This window comes from Megascapheus bottae, chromosome X (assembly GCF_031878675.1).
Source record: "Megascapheus bottae isolate mThoBot1 chromosome X, mThoBot2.hap1, whole genome shotgun sequence".
Lineage (NCBI taxonomy): Eukaryota > Metazoa > Chordata > Mammalia > Rodentia > Geomyidae > Megascapheus > Megascapheus bottae.
Window position 1 is genome coordinate 5,064,028 of NC_143547.1, and position 16,771 is coordinate 5,080,798.

The 16,771-nt window shown below is 41.0% G+C and overlaps 1 protein-coding gene across 6 annotated transcripts in view; it reads right to left on the bottom strand.

The window, feature by feature from the left end:
- Positions 1-16,771, bottom strand: part of Ctps2 (CTP synthase 2) — an 87,971-nt gene that overhangs the window by 4,513 nt on the left and 66,687 nt on the right. For 5 of the 6 annotated variants that reach the window (XM_090326495.1, XM_090326499.1, XM_090326493.1 and 2 more), the window contains 2 exons: positions 12,917-13,061; positions 5,643-5,660 (listed from right to left, as the gene is read on the bottom strand). In XM_090326495.1, the coding sequence (XP_090182621.1) occupies positions 5,643-5,660; positions 12,917-13,061 (163 nt within the window). The remainder of the gene's footprint in view (positions 1-5,642; positions 5,661-12,916; positions 13,062-16,771) is intronic. The other variant, XM_090326498.1, reaches the window with a different exon arrangement.

The following is a 16,771-nucleotide window of genomic DNA, read 5'->3' on the forward strand; positions in this document are numbered from 1 at the left end:
GATGTTTTTCCTCCCCTCCAGCAACATGAAAAGACTAGAAAACAGTAAACACAGCTGTGGATGCCTGATTCACTAGTCAAATACTATCCTTTCTGTTTCAGCTGCACATTGGTTTTTGTCTCTCTGTCCCTCCCTGGATATTAGTTATTTATGGATTAGTCATTCATGGCGGTGAGCAAATCCCGAGGGAAGCTTAGATTTGGTGTTCATTATGACAAGGGCCTGCATGTTGGCTCAAGCCCCAGGAAACAGGAAACATGCACATCTAAAAAGTTAATGTACTCTCTAAAGTTGCCTTGAAATGCTAGCCACTTCAGATCATATTCTCACTGTGATTTATATGCCAGCAGCATAGAAAGCTTTCGGTTCCAACAAATATGCACATCAAAACCAGACGCTAGTGGCTCACACCTGTAATCTTAGCTACTCCGGAGGCTAAGATCTGAGGATCACAGTTCAAAGCCAGCCCAGGCATGAAAGTCCATGAGACTCTTATCTGCACACACACACACACACACACACACACACACACACACACACACACAGAAGTTGAGCTGTGGCTCAAAAGGCAGATCACTAACTTGAGCACAAAAGCTTGGGGACAGTATCTAGACCCTGAGTTCAAGCCCCAGGACTAGCACAAGAAGAAAAGAGAAACTTCTCATTAGTCCGAAGGTTTGAGAAATAAGCCATTCTTAAATTAGAAATCTATGAATGATCTTATTTCCTTCAGTCATTCATAATATTCAGTATAGAACTTGTTGTTGAAACGCCTGTCACCATGATGGGTTCCTGTAGACATCTCAATGAGTTCACTCTACAATTGAACTTCAGCTCTGAGACATAAACTCACTTTTGGTCTTTTTGCTTGGTTTTAAGTAAACCAGCACATTAATGAACTCCACTATAGTGCTATTAATATTGCCAGGAAGTATTTATTCTGTGCCTGACCCATCCCAAATACTTGCTCACTGGAATTCAGAATTCCATAGCAGGAAAAATAATTCACTTTTTGTTGTTGTTGTTGGGGGTCATGGGGCTTGAACTCTAGGCCTGGGCACTGTCCCTGAGCTCTTCAGCTCAATGCTACCACCCTATCCCTGGTCCTGGGCATTGTCCCCAAGCTCTTCAGCTCAAGGCTGCCATCCTACCCCTTAAACAACAGCACCACTTCCCATTTTCTAGTGATTAATTGGAGAGAGAAGTCTCACATTCTTTAGTGCTCAGGCTGGCTTTGAACCATGATCCTCAGATCTCAGCCTCCTGAGTAGCTAGGATGACAGGCGTGAGCCACCGCACCCAGCAAATTTCACTTTTTTTTTTTGCCAGTCCTGGGCTTGAGCTCAGGGCCGGAGCACTGTCCTTGGACTTTCTCAAGGCTAGAGCTCTACCACTTGAGCTTCAGCACCACTTCCGGCTTTTTTCTATGTATGTGGTACTGAGGAATTGAACCCAGGTCTTCATGCATGCTAGGCAAGCACTTTAACCACTAGGCCAAACTCCCGGCCCAAATTTCACTTTTTTTAAAAGAGGGAAGAAGGTATTGGCTTCAGAAACTCAATGCTGACAGGTTGAAAAAACAAAGATTTACTCTGTCCCTGACTTTTGGACAACACAGCAGAGATATAGGGACATTAGGGCAGGAAGAAGATATAGAAAATTTAAGAATTTGGCTCTAAATTGGAGGAGTGGCTTAAGTAGCACAGCAACTCTCTAGCAAGTATAAACCCTGAGTTTGATCCCCATTACCTTCAAAACAATAAATTAGGCATAAAAGACAAATGTATCCCAAAGATTAGTAGAATAAAATTTATGTTCTAGTTGGATGTTAGTTCAGGAAAATCACTTCTACTGCTGCATAAGAATTGCAGAATGTGGTGGGGAGAAGGAAAGTAGAAGGAATACATGGGAAGGGGTAGCAATGTTCAAGAAGTAATGTACCTACTATGTGATGAATATAACTGTAACCCCTCTGTACATCACCCCAACAATAAAATTAATTTTAAGAAACAAAAAAAGCAAATATAAAAAAAGAAGGGCAGAATGTTTTCGTAACCTGGCTAGAAACATTGACACAACTTTATCTATGCATTCCCCCTGTATTTTCTTTCCTATAATTGGAGATTCAGGAAAAAACTCCATTTCCTCAGGCATCAAATTTTACACATGCTTCTGTTACCATCTCTAAGCTAGTGAAGAGTAGGATGGGTTCACATCTTCTCTCTCATATGTCTGCCATCCTATAAATGACATTTTGGCAGTGCTAGCGTTTGAACTAAGGGCCTTTCACTTGCTAATAAAGTGTTCTATCACTAGCCACATCTCCAGCCCAAGATTTACTGATATCAAAACATTATAAGGGCCAAAAGACTATGTAAAGTTCCTGTGAAAACTACATAAAATATTTAAGCTATAGCTATTTATGAGGACTACATATATTCCTAATTTCTTTCAAACTCATGGAGATACAAAGAATCAGGAGAAATTGCAAAGGGCATGATTTTCAGAACTGTTTCCCATACTAATGAGAAACAGCATAATTCTCAGCCCTTATTAGCCAGTGGGCTTGGGGGGGGATCTATTTGTAACCCTTCTTATTTCCTATCTGAAAGCCATTTGCCCCAAGCTCTGCCAACACACCAAAATGGCACAGGATGAATCTCACAAAATGAGGCTCAGCTTGAGTTCATTCATCGCCACTAATTTTCTTTCATATGTGTTCAGAGACCCAGGGTAGAACAATAAAGCAAACCATGATGCTCTGAAACAAAATTATCAAAAGAGGGGTTACTGCCAAACTTGTGGACTTGAGGGCATTCATCTGCTGGCAAAAGAAACAAGTGGTAGAAATAAAATGTGGGTCATGAAACAACACAGAACAACAGTAGCTCCTGCACATGCTACAAAATGTGGGTGTCGCTCTATGCTATGTATATGACTTAGGGTGCTATTTCACTCAAAACAAATGTAAAAGAAGTAATAAGCTAAATTTATCTCATTATCTTTCCACCTAACTAAAAACATTTCAGCTCTGTCTTAAGACTAATCTTTCTGAATTAATCTGCCATACACACTAGGCTCTCCATGGGAAGAAATTGTTGTTGTTGTTGAAACAGTCTTACTATGTAGCTCTCAACATTTTTTTTGTACCAGTAGTAGGGGGCTTGAATTGAGCACCTGGATGCTGTCCCCTAGTTTTTTCACTGAAATCTAGCACCTTACCACTTGAACCACTCCTCCACCTCTAGATTAATAGGTGAGAAGAATCTCATTGATAGGGCCAGGAGTTTGGCCTAGTGGTAGAGTGCTTGCCTAGCATGTATGAAGACCCAGGTTCGATTCCTCAGTACCACATACATAAAAAAAAACAGATATGGTGCTGAGGCTCAAGTGGTAGAGCTCTAGCCTTGAGAAAGTCCAAGGACAGTGCTCAGGCCCTGAGCTCAAGCCCAGGACTGGCAAAAAAAAAAGAATCTCATGGATAGCCAGGCACAGGCTCATGCCTGTAATTCTAACTGCTCAGGAGGCTGAGACCTGAGGATCTTGGTTCAAAGCCATCCTAGAGTACTAAAGACCTAAAGACCGTGAGATTCTTATTTCCAATTAATCACTAGAAAACCAGAAGTGGGGCTGTGGCTCAATGGTAGGGTGGTAGCCTTGAGCTGAAGATTTCAGCTCTCTCTCAAAAGAGAGGGAGATGGAGGGAGGGAGGGAGGGGGAGAGAGAAAGAGAGAGAGAGAGAGAGAGAGAGAGAGAGAGAGAGAGAGAGAGAGAGAGAGAGAGAGAGAGAGAGAGAGAGAGAGAGAGAGAGAGAAAGTAAGTCTCATGAATTTTCCTGCCCTGGCTGACTTCAAACATTGATCCTCAGATCTCAAACTCCTAATTAGCTCTTGGCCCTAAAATTTGATCCTTGTACCTCAATCTTCCAAGTACTGAGATTCCAGGGAGGTAACCACCACTAGGTATTAGGATTTTACATGTTAAATTCTACAATATGCCACAAAATGTATCTACATTAATATATGTCTTGTTACATTTAATGAGGGTATGCTTAAACCTGCACCAATCCAAAACAGTAGCCACAAGCCATGGTATCATTCTCACAGACTTCAGTGCCTGGGCTGGCTTTGATCCACGATGCTCAGATCTCAGCCTCCTGAGTAGCTAGGATTACAGGTGTGAACCACCCACCAGGCTCTTTTTTTTATTTAACCAGAACATAACATAAATTTATTTCAGATGTAACAGCAGTATTAAAATTGGCAAGTTTAATCTTAATTGCACCAAGTAAACTTAGCTATTTAAGAGTATTTTTAAGACATGCATGGTGGTTCACTCCTATAATCCTAGCTACTCCAGAGGCTGAGATCTGAGGATTGAGGTTCAAAGCCAGCCCGGGGTACTAAACAATGAGACCCTTATCTCCAATTAATCACTAGGAAACCAGAAGTGGCGCTGTGGTTCAAGGGATAGGGAGGTAGCCTTGAGCTGAAGAGCTCACGGACAATGCCCAGACCAAGAGTCCAAGACCTACAACTGACAAAAAAAAAAAGTATTTTTAAAGTTATTCCCTCTAAAACTGAGGGAGCTTTTCTTTTCCACCACCACATACCATAGTTCCCCAATAGTTCTGTTTGCAGAACCTTCAATTTATGAGTAACAAGACCATTTCTTACAAGACAAAAAGCAAAATTACAAGCAGCCATACACACACATGGGAATCACTATAATTAAGACACTCTCTTGAGAAGATCACAATGGCTTCCATGCAACTCGACATTGACAAATAAAAGATGTAAGATGTGTCACAGTGAGACATAGTTACCAAAAACATTCGATTCCTAATAAATTCCCGAAGTAAGAAAACATATTCGAAGGCATCATAATGCCTAGCTGAGTCCATTTTAGGCAGACCCAAGTAGCTGGTAAATCACTTCTCCATCAACAGGAAAGAGGTAACTGGAATTTTCTTTTTTGGTTTAATGACACAAAGCAAGAAGCCAGGAGTTCACTCCTGTAATCTCAGCTACTCAGGAGGCTGAGATCTGAGGATCCTGGTTGGAAGCCAGCCCTGAGAGGAAAGTTCATGAGACTCCTATCTCCAACAAACTACTCAAACAGAACAAAAGAAGTTGGGAGTGGAGCTGTGCTTCAAATGGTAAGGTGCCTGAGCAAAAAGAAGCTCAGGAAAAGCACTCAGGCCTTCAGTTCAAGTCTCAGGACCAGTGCATGCACATTTGCACACGCGCACACTCACACGCATGCACACACACACACACACAGACAAATTAATGATATAGTTAAGGATTCCCAGCATGCACATGTTCCTACATATCTTCATCAAAACCCATTTCATGTGGGAAAAAACATGTTTTAAAAAACACATTGCCGGGGCCGGGAGTTTGGCCTAGTGGTAGAGTACTTGTCTAGCATGCACGAAGACCCGGGTTCAATTCCTGGGTACCACATGCATAGTAAAAAGCCAGAAGCGGTGCTGTGGCTCAAGTGGTAGAGTGCTAGCTTTGAGAAAGTCCAAGGACAGTGCTCAGGTCCTGTGCTCTAGGCCCAGGACTGGCAAAAAACAAAAACAAAAACAAAACACATTGCCATGCACTCAAGCAAGCAGTTACCACCATACTTACTTCCTTCTCAAAGGGCCCCTGGAAGCCATTAAATAGGAAAGCAATAGAAAAATAACTTAGTATGCTCTCAATGAGTTTTACATTTCAGAGTAAACAGTAGCATAGAACCCAGCTGGAGCATTCAAAGCACAGTAGTCTGTAATACTCTGAAATCCATTCCTGGCTGACAGTCAAAGCTTCAGCCTCATGGGGGGTTACAATCAATAAAGAGCACCTTTGAACCTATATCTAATCCCCAAAGGAAAGACTCAAGCATGATTTATGAACAGTAATTTACCGAGGTGGGGGTGGGGCAGAAACGTGAAGTCAATCACTGGAGAGAGCTATTTTAAAAGATGTTTTAAAAGCAGGACTCAAAAAAGGAAGCAAAAATAACAATCCTGTCCCCCCCTTCCCTTTTGTTTGAAATATAACAAAGAGGCAACACTATCATTGTGACAGTAGGTTAAAGTTTACAAAGCCCCACGTTGACCAGTTTTCACACAGGAGTGGTGACTTGCACCAAATTCCCCAGGAAGTGGCTGGTACACAAACCACATCCATGGCACCTGATCCACTCATTGAAACTGTCACCATATTGGCCCCTAGCAACATCAACCACGCAGGCCAAAAAATCAAAAAGCAAGGTGATTGCAGGTTTGAACTAGTTCTAGTAAGCAAATACCAGATTCATACAGAGACAACTAGCTTCTTACACTGAGTCAAAGCATGAGCTTTCAGAATCAGAGCACATACAATCAGCCCAAGGAGGAGAAGGGCGCCTTACAGGAAGGTAATGAACTCTGAAAACAATGGAGGAGATCCTCTCCCGTCACCCCCAACTTAACGATTACCGAAAGCTGCCATCCTAATAGCAAATAAATCAGTATTTTTCTCCCACAGAGCAGTACAGGAATATGAATCAACAGCCAAGAGGAAATGGCATTAAAACCCTCAAGGGAATTCGAGTTGTTCCATATGGATTTATGTACATTTTATCCTGTAAGCCAAGGGAAGCCATTGAGGGTTTTAAACTCCGGAATAATGTGGGAGGATCATTCTGTCAGGAGAAAATGGATTAGAAATAAGAAAGCTGGAGGCCTAGAGACCAAGTAGGAGGCTATGCAGAAAGCAAGAGATCCAGGAGCTTAGAACTAAAGTAAACTTAATAATAGCATAATAATAATGATCATTATTATCAGAGACCAGGCACAGTGCTAAGTGCTTTATTTGTAATGGGAAATTTAATCTTCATTACTATCGTGGGAAGTAGGGACTATTATGACCCCTCTGTGTGTGTGCACTGCTGGAGACAGACAACGAGGCCTTGTGCATACTAACTACCTGCTCTACCACTGAGCTGCACAGTCAGCTTGTATCACCTTTTGGTGTCTGTATGTTTATATATGAGTGTGTGTGTGTGTGAGTTGTGTGTGTGTGTGTGTGTGTGTGTGTGTGTGTGTATGTGTGTGTGTGTGTGCTATAACTGGGACTTAAATCCCCAAACTCCAATTCTTGCTTGGCACTCTATCTCTTGAACCATAGCTCCACTTCATGCTTTTTGTTGGTTAAATGGAGATAAGAATGTCATGAATCTTCGTGCCTGGGCTGGCTTCAGACCTTGATCCTCAGATTTCAGTTTCCTGAGTAGCTAGGAATATAGGCATGAGCCACTGGCACCTGATACTTGCTTTCCTTCCTTCCTTTCTTCCTTCCTCCCTCCCTCCCTCCTTTCCTCTTTCTTCTTTTTCCTTTTGTTTTTTGTGCCAATCCTGGTGTTTGAACTCAGAGCCTCACACTCTGACTTGAATTTTTCACTCACATCTAATGCTGTACCACTTCAGCTATACCTCTACTTCTGGCTTTTTGCTGGATAATTGGAGACAAGAGTCTCACAGGATTTTTCTGCCTGGGCTAACTTAGAACTATGTACCTCAGATCTCAGCTTTCTGAGTAGCCAGGATTACAGTCATGAGCTACTAGCACACAGCCCTGATGGTACTCTTAAACTTGCTGTGTAGTGATTCTGCATAAGCACTTTACAGGACAGCCACAGACACACATATGCTAAAAAGCAATTGACAAACTTTAGACTCCAGTGTTTCATGTGTTATTGAAAATGGAATTTGTGGGGCTGGTGCAGGAGGTGTGACTCCGTGGTAGAATGCATGCTTAGCATAAGCAAGGCTTTAGTTTCAACCTCAGCATCAAAAAAAGACAGTATCAGTGGCTCATACCTGTAATCCAGTTACTCAGAAGGCTGAGAGCTAAGGATTGTAGTTTGAAGCCAGCCCAGGGCAAGACAGTTGGTGAGATTTTGTTTTAAGTCACAGCACCCAGCTAGTTGGTAAGATTTGTACCTCCCATTAATCAGTAGAAAGCCAGAAGTGGAGGTCTGGCTCAAGTGGTAGACTACTAGCTTTAAGCAAAACTCAGGGACATGTCAGGCACTGGGGTCTCACGTCTGTAATCCTAGCTACTCAGGAGACTGAGGTCTGAAGACCACTGTTCAAAGCCAGCCCAGGCAGGAATGTCTATGGGACTCTTATCTCCAATTGGCCACCAGAAAACTTGAAGTGGTGCCGTGGCTCAAAGTGGTGGAACGCTAGCCTGTGCACAAAAAAAAGCACAGGGACAGCATCTAGGCCCTGAGTTCAAGCCCCAAAACTGCCAGAAAACAAAAAGCTCAGAGACAGTCCCAGTTCAAGCACCAAAAAAGGTGCTCCTGCCAGAGACTGTGTTTTTAGATACTAAAAAACTCATAATCACAAGACGCTTAGCATGTTGTATTTAGTACAAGTCTAATATTTTGCTTTCAAGTTCCTGAAACTATCTCATTTTATTCACTATACTATATATGCCAGCCAGAACATGGGACAAATTATATTTAGAAATTAGAATACAGACATCATGAAAGAATAGTAATGATTTGTTTAACAGACCTATAATTTTCCATTGGATTTATTTATTCTAAAAATGACTTAGTAATTAGACTTGTATAAAATGGAGCTAACACAACAGGCCTGAGGCTGATATCTTTAGAAAAGCTTGCCGATTCAGTCTTTGGATGGCGTCTGGGTATGTAGCCTTCAGAATGTGTGTTCCCTAACTGATAAGATTATTTCCCTAATCCTAGGCAGAGAACTTGAGGCACAGCTCCACTTCCACTGTTACCGACCAGCTCTCAGTAAATCCCTAAACTTTCAAGTCTCAAATAGGCATCTCTGGGCAGAAATATCATCCACATGTTGTGTTTCCACTCCTGGAAGGAGGGTACACTCTAGGTGATTTTTCATAGGAGGAAAGGACACAGGAAACCTGCAAATGGCTACCTGTAGAGTCCACTTAACATCTTTTCCCTTACTGGTCCTTCTGAGCATGCTCACTGAGTCACAAAGATAAACACTAGCTATAATTACAATAGATTCGGCTTTCTTCTTGAAATTTACCGAACATGTAGGAGGTCTTGGGAGGCCTTCAAACCAAGACAAGAGCTTGATTGTGCATGCATATATATATATATATGTATGTATGTATACATTTTAGTAGCTCAAAACAACCTGAAAACTATTATGCCCTTGAATAGACTCTACAGTTTAAAAACTAGGTGGAGTTGGTCTTTATAACTGCTCTGCCTTTCTCGAGATACTTACTTTACCAGCTCTCAATCTCCAAATAGCATTCTTACTACAACTTCTCGATTGCTTAAAGATAAATACTCTCTACCAGGCAGAGTACAGACATTAGCACTCAAGTATTCTTACTCAAACCCATGTCTTTTTACACTCTGTGCCTTGAAGACATCCGCTGTCTGTATGCCATACATTTGAATAGCATCAGAATCCATTTCCAGGCAAGGAAGTCATTATTCTAGTGTTCATTCTTCAGCTGATTACAGGAGGCAATCTTGTTGGAAAGAAATGCAGTTCCATCTCTGCTCATATGAAAGCCTGGCCATCAAAGCACTTGTTTGCTTTTCAAAGTTCACTAATCCCATGAAGCGAGACAGAGGGGAGTTAAAGTACAAGACTCCATTGTAGTCTTGGTGTCTGTCACTGGATTAACACCTAGTCAGCGTTCTTGGTCAAGGATCCCCCCTGAAAATGTGTCGAGATTGGACTAGACTATATCCATCTTCTTCTGCTACCTGAATGTATTGCTTTAATGCATAATAAATAATACCTGTGTGCTAGGGAGCCAGAGAAACAAAGATAAAAATGTTGGCTGCCCGTAAGGAAGGCATGTGTTTGTAATGAGCACATAGGAATTCTCCCACAACCTCAGAAGGCTACTGGGATTAGTCAACTGGGATTCCAATATAAACAACAGAATTTTATTAAGAGGGCTTTCCTTTCATCCAGAATATACTGGGCCTACTGCAGGAATTGCTAGCAAGCAGTTTTCTCAGAAACTGCCAGGTAGATTCATTCAGAGAGTATGGTCTCCCAGCAGGAATTGGCAGGTCAGAGGGCACAGGTATCCAGTGCACGCAAACTACACAGGACTCATAAGCTAGGAATGCTTGCCAATAGTCAGATAGTTGTGAGTGAATAATCACTCCTGTCCATCTAACTTATTCCACGTCATCCCTCTCTCATACTGAGTGATCCTAAGGCATAATAGAGACTAAAAAGAGTTATGAAGGGTCACAGTGCTCGTGTGACATGGAACCACACTGGAACTTGTTTTTATGCCAGTCTTGGGGCTTGAATGCAGAGACTGAGCGCTGTCCCTAAGCTTATGTGCTCAAAACTAGCACTCTAGCACTTGAATCATAGCTCCACTTCTCGTTTTTTGGTAATTTCTTGGATCTAAGAGTCTCACAGACTTTCCGGTTCAGGCTGGCTTTGAACCACAATTTTCCGATCTCACCCTCCTGAAAAGCTAAATGTACAGGCATGAGCTACCAGTGCCTAGCCACTCTGGAATTTTTTTTGTCAGTCCTGGGGCTTGAACTCAGAGCCTGGGCACTGTCCCTGAGTTTTATTTGCTCAAGGCTCACACTCTACCACTTGAGCCACAGTGCCATTCTTGGCCTTTTCTGTGTATGTGGTACTGAGGAATCTAACCAAGGGCTTCATGCATGCTAAGCAAGCACTCTGCACTAAGCCATATTCCCAGCCCCACACTGGAATTTTTAATCTGCTTCTTATCTATGAAGTCTGAGAACACCTCTGAGCATCTTCTTTAGATGACATATCTTATGCAACCCTTGAGTCAGTTAGTGTGGAAACCTTAACTGAAGCAGGAAAGAGCCTGGAGCTCGCTCACCCATTCCTAGTGGTAAGGCCACACTCCAGCTCTGCCCGCACAGTTTGAAACTCAGTGTGCTGATTCAAGACTACAGACAGTGATCATTAATTCAGCATGGTACCTGGCATGCAAGCTACATAAAGTCATTTCCATATGCATATGTAGGCAAAACAAACACTAGAGCTGTGAGTCTCTACAAGCAGGTAATGGCACTAATCTATAGGCTTGTATAACACATTTTGACATAGACACATGACACACAGACATGTACAGATCCTGGTAGCCCTTAGTGACAATAATATACTGGCTAGGATGAGGGTCAGCAATAGAAAACTTCTAAACAACATACCGTGGTAATCAGCTTCCTAATACTATATGCTATACTGCTTACTAGTTCCCTCTATTTGCAACTTTTAACGTAAGTATTCTTCAATGAAAAGAAGTAAAGATATTTACTAAAGAACTTTTTTACTCAAACCTGATCTTAACAATCATTACAGTAAAATACACTTTTTTGAGACAGTCTTGCTAAGTAGCCCAGCCTGGCCTACAACTCTGTGTAGCCCAAGCTAGCCTGGGATTCTCCTGCCTCAGCCTTCTAAGTACTGGGATTACAGGCATGAACCACCACACACAGCTAGCAAAATACTGTTTTTTTTTTAGTACAAGAGATGAAATCCAGAGCCTCGCACAGGCTAGGGAAGTGATCTATCATTGAGCCATACCACTGGTCCACAAGTAGAAACAGTGATCAGTCAGGTAGATATGATGTTGGTTTACAATATGCTATGATAATGAAAAAACGAATAAAGGTCCAGGTGTAAGGAAACAAAATCAACTGAACAAGGTAGAAATCCATCTAATAAAATTAAATTAATTTACAATTTTTGAGGAAAAGAAGAAAGTTCCCTACTTTGCTAAAAATCAAGTCCATATACATGTGACAAGAAAGAATAATAAAGGAAATGAATTTCACCAAAGCACATTGTTGTCATGTCTAAGAACAACAGAATGAAACTCCTTTGAACAATTAATATACACTAATAAAAAGAGAGAGCTCATATAGATTATAAATTATAATATCAAAATTATTACATTAGGGTTATTATTCATATGAAATTCCATAGGAAAAGACTTCAGGAAAGATACTAGAGGCAAATCAGGAAAGTAAAAGATTTCACTACATAATTTTTTTTTAATGAAAAAAGGATGAGACAGAATGATAGATGGGACAGATCTGATCAAAATGTCAACATGAAACTTGTACAACTAATATACACTAATAAAACTTTTTTTAATTGTCAGGGTAATGTATAGAGAGGTTACAGATACACTAATAAACCTTTTTAAAACATAAATAAAGCAATATAAAGTCCTTATGTAAAACCTTTGTTTCCAGTACTAGGATTTGACTTCAGTGCCTATACTTGCTAGATGTGCTCTCTACCACTAGAGTGGTGCGTTCAGTTCCCTCAGCTAAAACCTCAGGGAGATTAAAAGTTTGCTAGTATGGGCTGGAAAGGTGGCTTAGTTGTAGAGCATTTACCCAGCAAGTATGAAGCCCTGGGTTCAATTCCTCTGTACCGCATAAACAGAGAAACTCCAGAAGTAGCCCTGTGGCTCAAGCGGTAGAGTGCTAACCTTGAGCAAAAGAAGCTCAGAGACAGTGCCTAGGCCCTGAGTTTAAGCCTTAGGACTGGCAAAGAAAAAAAATTTGCCAGTAGCAACAAGAAAAACAGGCTAATAAACATATTAAGTATGAATATACATTTCTTTATTGGAGAATCAGAATATGAAACTTATTTTTTAACTTAGAAAACTGATTTAAAAAACTTCTAAAAATAATACTCAAGTGTCAGCTGGCACATTACCACTGCAAGTGTAATTAAATTGTTTTCAAAAAGAGCAATAAAATTTTGTTTAAGGTAAAATAAGTGATCTTTCACTTTAAAACTTTTATAATAAAAATTTTATAAGCAACATAAGATGTTAGTAACGACACGTCTTGGGTCATTGCTTGGAGCAGTAAGACAGTTGGTTACCTGGGAGACAGTTTACTCATCTGCTGTAGGTAGGCATTTAGGTTCCCAGTTGCTGCAAGTAAGAGTCCTAAATATGGTGGCGAAGGCTTCATAGGCCTGGAAGAAAATTCAGGATGGAATTGTACACCAACAAAATATGGATGATCTGAAATGAGAGCAATCATAATGTGATTGAAACAAACATGAGAAGTTCTTGAAAGATTATCTCATTACTGAATAAGAAAACTTAAGTTCTAAAAGGATTATTTATTTTATCATCATTGTAATTGTCATGATCCATTTTTGGAGAACTCCAAACTGTAAAACACCTCACTTAAGAAGACATCTGGGGGCCGGGAGTTTGGCCTAGTGGTAGAGTGCTTGCCTAGCAGGTTTGATTCCTTGGTGCCACATACATAGAAAAAAAGCCAGAAGTGGTGCTCAGGTTCAAGTGGTAGAGCTCTAGCCTTGAGAAAGTCCAAGGACACTGCTCAGCCCCTGAGTTCAAGCCCAGGACTGGAGAAGATGAAGGAGGAGGAAGAAGAAGAGGAGTAGAAGGAGAAGGAGGATGACAATGACATCTGGAATATTATTTAGGAAAGGAGTTCTTTTAAGCAAAGTTAAGCAATAGTGCTTTTCTGTTGTTTTTGTTGTGGTGGTTATTTGTGCTTTTTCTGTGGCTTGAACTCAGGTAGGTGCTGTCCTAGAACCTTTATGCTCAAAGCAAGTGCAGTAGCACTTATGCCACAGCTCCACTTCCAAATTCTTGATAGGTAATTAGAGATAGAAGTCTCTCAGAGGGGCTGGGAATGTGGCTTAATGATAGAGTGCTTGCCTAGCATGCATGAAGCCCTGGGTTCAATTCCTCTGTAGCACATAAATGGAAGAAGCCAGAGTGGTGCTGTGACTCAAGTGACAGAGTGCTAGACTTAAGCAAATGAAACTCAGGGACAGTGAGTGCACAGGCCCTGAGTAAAAGCTCTAGGACTGGCTTGCACGTGTGCACATGCATATGTACACACACACACACACACACACACACACACACACACACACTATCATTTGAGCATCTCTAATCTTATGATTACTATGGTACAAGGTATGGTCAGTATTCTCAAATACCAAAAATAATTTAATTGCGATGTGTATTAAACTATGAACTACAGACATTTTATAGGAAGAAGTAAAGATAAATTTAAAATCATTGAATGAGATCTTTGTTCAAATGATCTAAAAATTTAGTATGGAATTCCACAATCACATAATTCTTTCCACAACTGCTGTTAACTACAAGCTGCTAACCACCCCAATAATAAGGAAATAACTACTGAACAGCAATGTCTACTATAAGTTCCGAATTTCAAATTCTGCTATACAAAATGGTAGCCTTTAGTAACACATGGTTACTCATATTTATTAAAATAAACTTAGCACGATTCAAATGCTCCATAGTCTCACATGTCTAGCAGCTACCATCCTGAATAGGACAGAACAATTCTGTTCTTATAGCAAGTTCTACTGGACAGCTCCGTTCCCTTATATTCTGTATTTAAGCAGAAGCCACCTCCGCCGCCGCCTCCTCCTCCTCCTCCTCCTCCTTCTTCTTCTTCTTTTTGCCAGTTGTGGGGCTTAAACTCGGGACCTGGACACTGTCCTTGGACTTTTTTTTCTCAAGGCTAGAACTCTACCACTTGAGCCACAGCACCACTTTCAACTTTTTTTTTCCTTTTTTTTTTTGTATTTTATTGTTGAGTCACTTTCAACTTTTTTCTATGTATGCGGTACCGAGGAATTGAACCCAGGTCTTCGTGCATGCTAGGCAAGCACTCTACCAGTAGGTTAAACTCCCAGCCCCCAGAAGCCTTCTTGAACTAGAGAAAAATTCAATAATGAAACTTGGTTATGGAGATTGTACCTTTGCCCAGAAATGTATCCCCCCAAGGAAAGAAGAGAAACCACCCATCTTTCAAGAGAAATCTAGGCAATGTAGCTTTAAATGTAAGACACAATGAATGTTATAGCCTACTATCTAGGGATGCCTTGGGAAAAAAACAGACAGTAATCCTGTTTTTGTAAACTGATCCAGTTGTAGCCAGCAACAGAATATTTGAACAAATGGGTCACTGCTCTGAATCATTTTATCTAAAAGAAACTTCTCTGCATAAATATAAATGATTAAAAAGGTTTTATCTTGAGGTTGTTCTATCAGTCAGATAAAGTACCTTTAAAATAATGGGCCTAGTTACTCTGAACCAAATTCTGAAATTATATAAATATCAAGATTTGTGTTTTTCTTAAGGTCCTTGAAAAACTATTGGAGATTCATGCTATGCTTCTAAGTGGCATTCGAGAGCAAAATTTTCTGGGGAATTTCCCTTCATAAAATGAATTCTGTTGCAGTCAGCTTTTAAAAACTGTAAGGTTTGGAAGGGAAAGTGGGAGAAAAACATGGGAAAGGGGAATCAGTATTCAGGAAGTAATGTAGCCACTACCTGACGAATGTAACTGTAACCTCTCTATACATCACCCGACAATAAAATGCAATAGTTTTTTTTAAATGCAAGGTTTTACAGAGACCCTCATTTCCTTTCCAACCCACATGAAGTTTGAACGCATAAGTGAGAAGCTAAATCTTTGTGATAAAATGAAAAAGAAGCTTCTCGGGATTTGCTGACAACTGAGGAAAACAGAACAATTCCAAGAGAATGCATACTACAACAAGGTAAACAAAAAGTTTTCTTAAGAAATTTCCATGGCCAGGCTTGGTGGCTCATGCCTGTAACCCTAGCTACTCAGGAGGCTGAGATCTAAGGATAGCAGTTCAAAGCCAGCGCAGATACTAAAGTCCGTGAGACTCTTATCTCCAATTAACCACCAGCAAACCCGAAGTGGTTCTGTGGCAGAAGGGGCAGGATGGTAGCTTTTAGCGGAAGAGCTAACCCCCAGGCAAAGAATATGAAGACAAAGAGCTGGGATCAGGTATGACTGCAGGCTTATCATGTTCAAGCAGATCTGAATTAAAGGAACATTGCCTTCTGGCTCAATGACTAATTGTGTGCTTTGGGCCTGTGCAGTGCAGTCATAAACAACTTCTGTGCTCTTCCTCTATAAAAGTCCGATTCCCTTTTAAGAAAGAACTCTGAGTGCAGCAATGAGTGTTGAGAAGTTCAATGACAGGCCAGAGCTTGACCTTCGAGCACAAGCAATAGAGAAAGGCTGGAGACGAGCCAGGTTTCTCATGTGACAAACAGCAACAGTTGTCACCAGGAGTGAGGTGGGTATTTGGTCATTCTTCCTCAGAGGAGGAGAGAGAGCAAAGAAAGAGGGGTACAAGTGGTGAGCTGCCTGCTTTTTGCCGAGTGTAAAACACAGGAGAAACCCTACAATAGGAGGAAGAGAAACAGTCAAGAAGTCATAGAACTGTTGGACTTGAAAAGATACATCTTTGATGGTACAATTAAACGAATAAGCCCCTAAATGTTAAGGATTACAATCAATACATTTGTGTGCCTGTGTATACACATATATCAGTAGTAGTAGTAGCTTGAACTCAGCAACTGGGTCCTATCCCTTAGCTTTTTCCCTCAAGGCTAGTGCTCTACTGCTTGAGCTACCTCTCTACTTCTGTCTTTCCAGGGGTTCATTGGAATTTAAATTCTTACTGACTTTTCTTTCCAGGTTGGCCTCAAATCATGATCCTCAGACCTGAGCCTCCTGAGCAAGCTGGGTTACAGGCATGCGCCATCAGTACCCAGCAGCAATGTATTCTTTTGTACCAGTCCTGAGGCTTGAACTCAGGGCTTGAGTGCTGTCTATAAGCTTTGCCAGTCAAGGCTAGTGCTCTACCACTTGAGCCACAGATATACTTCTGGCTTT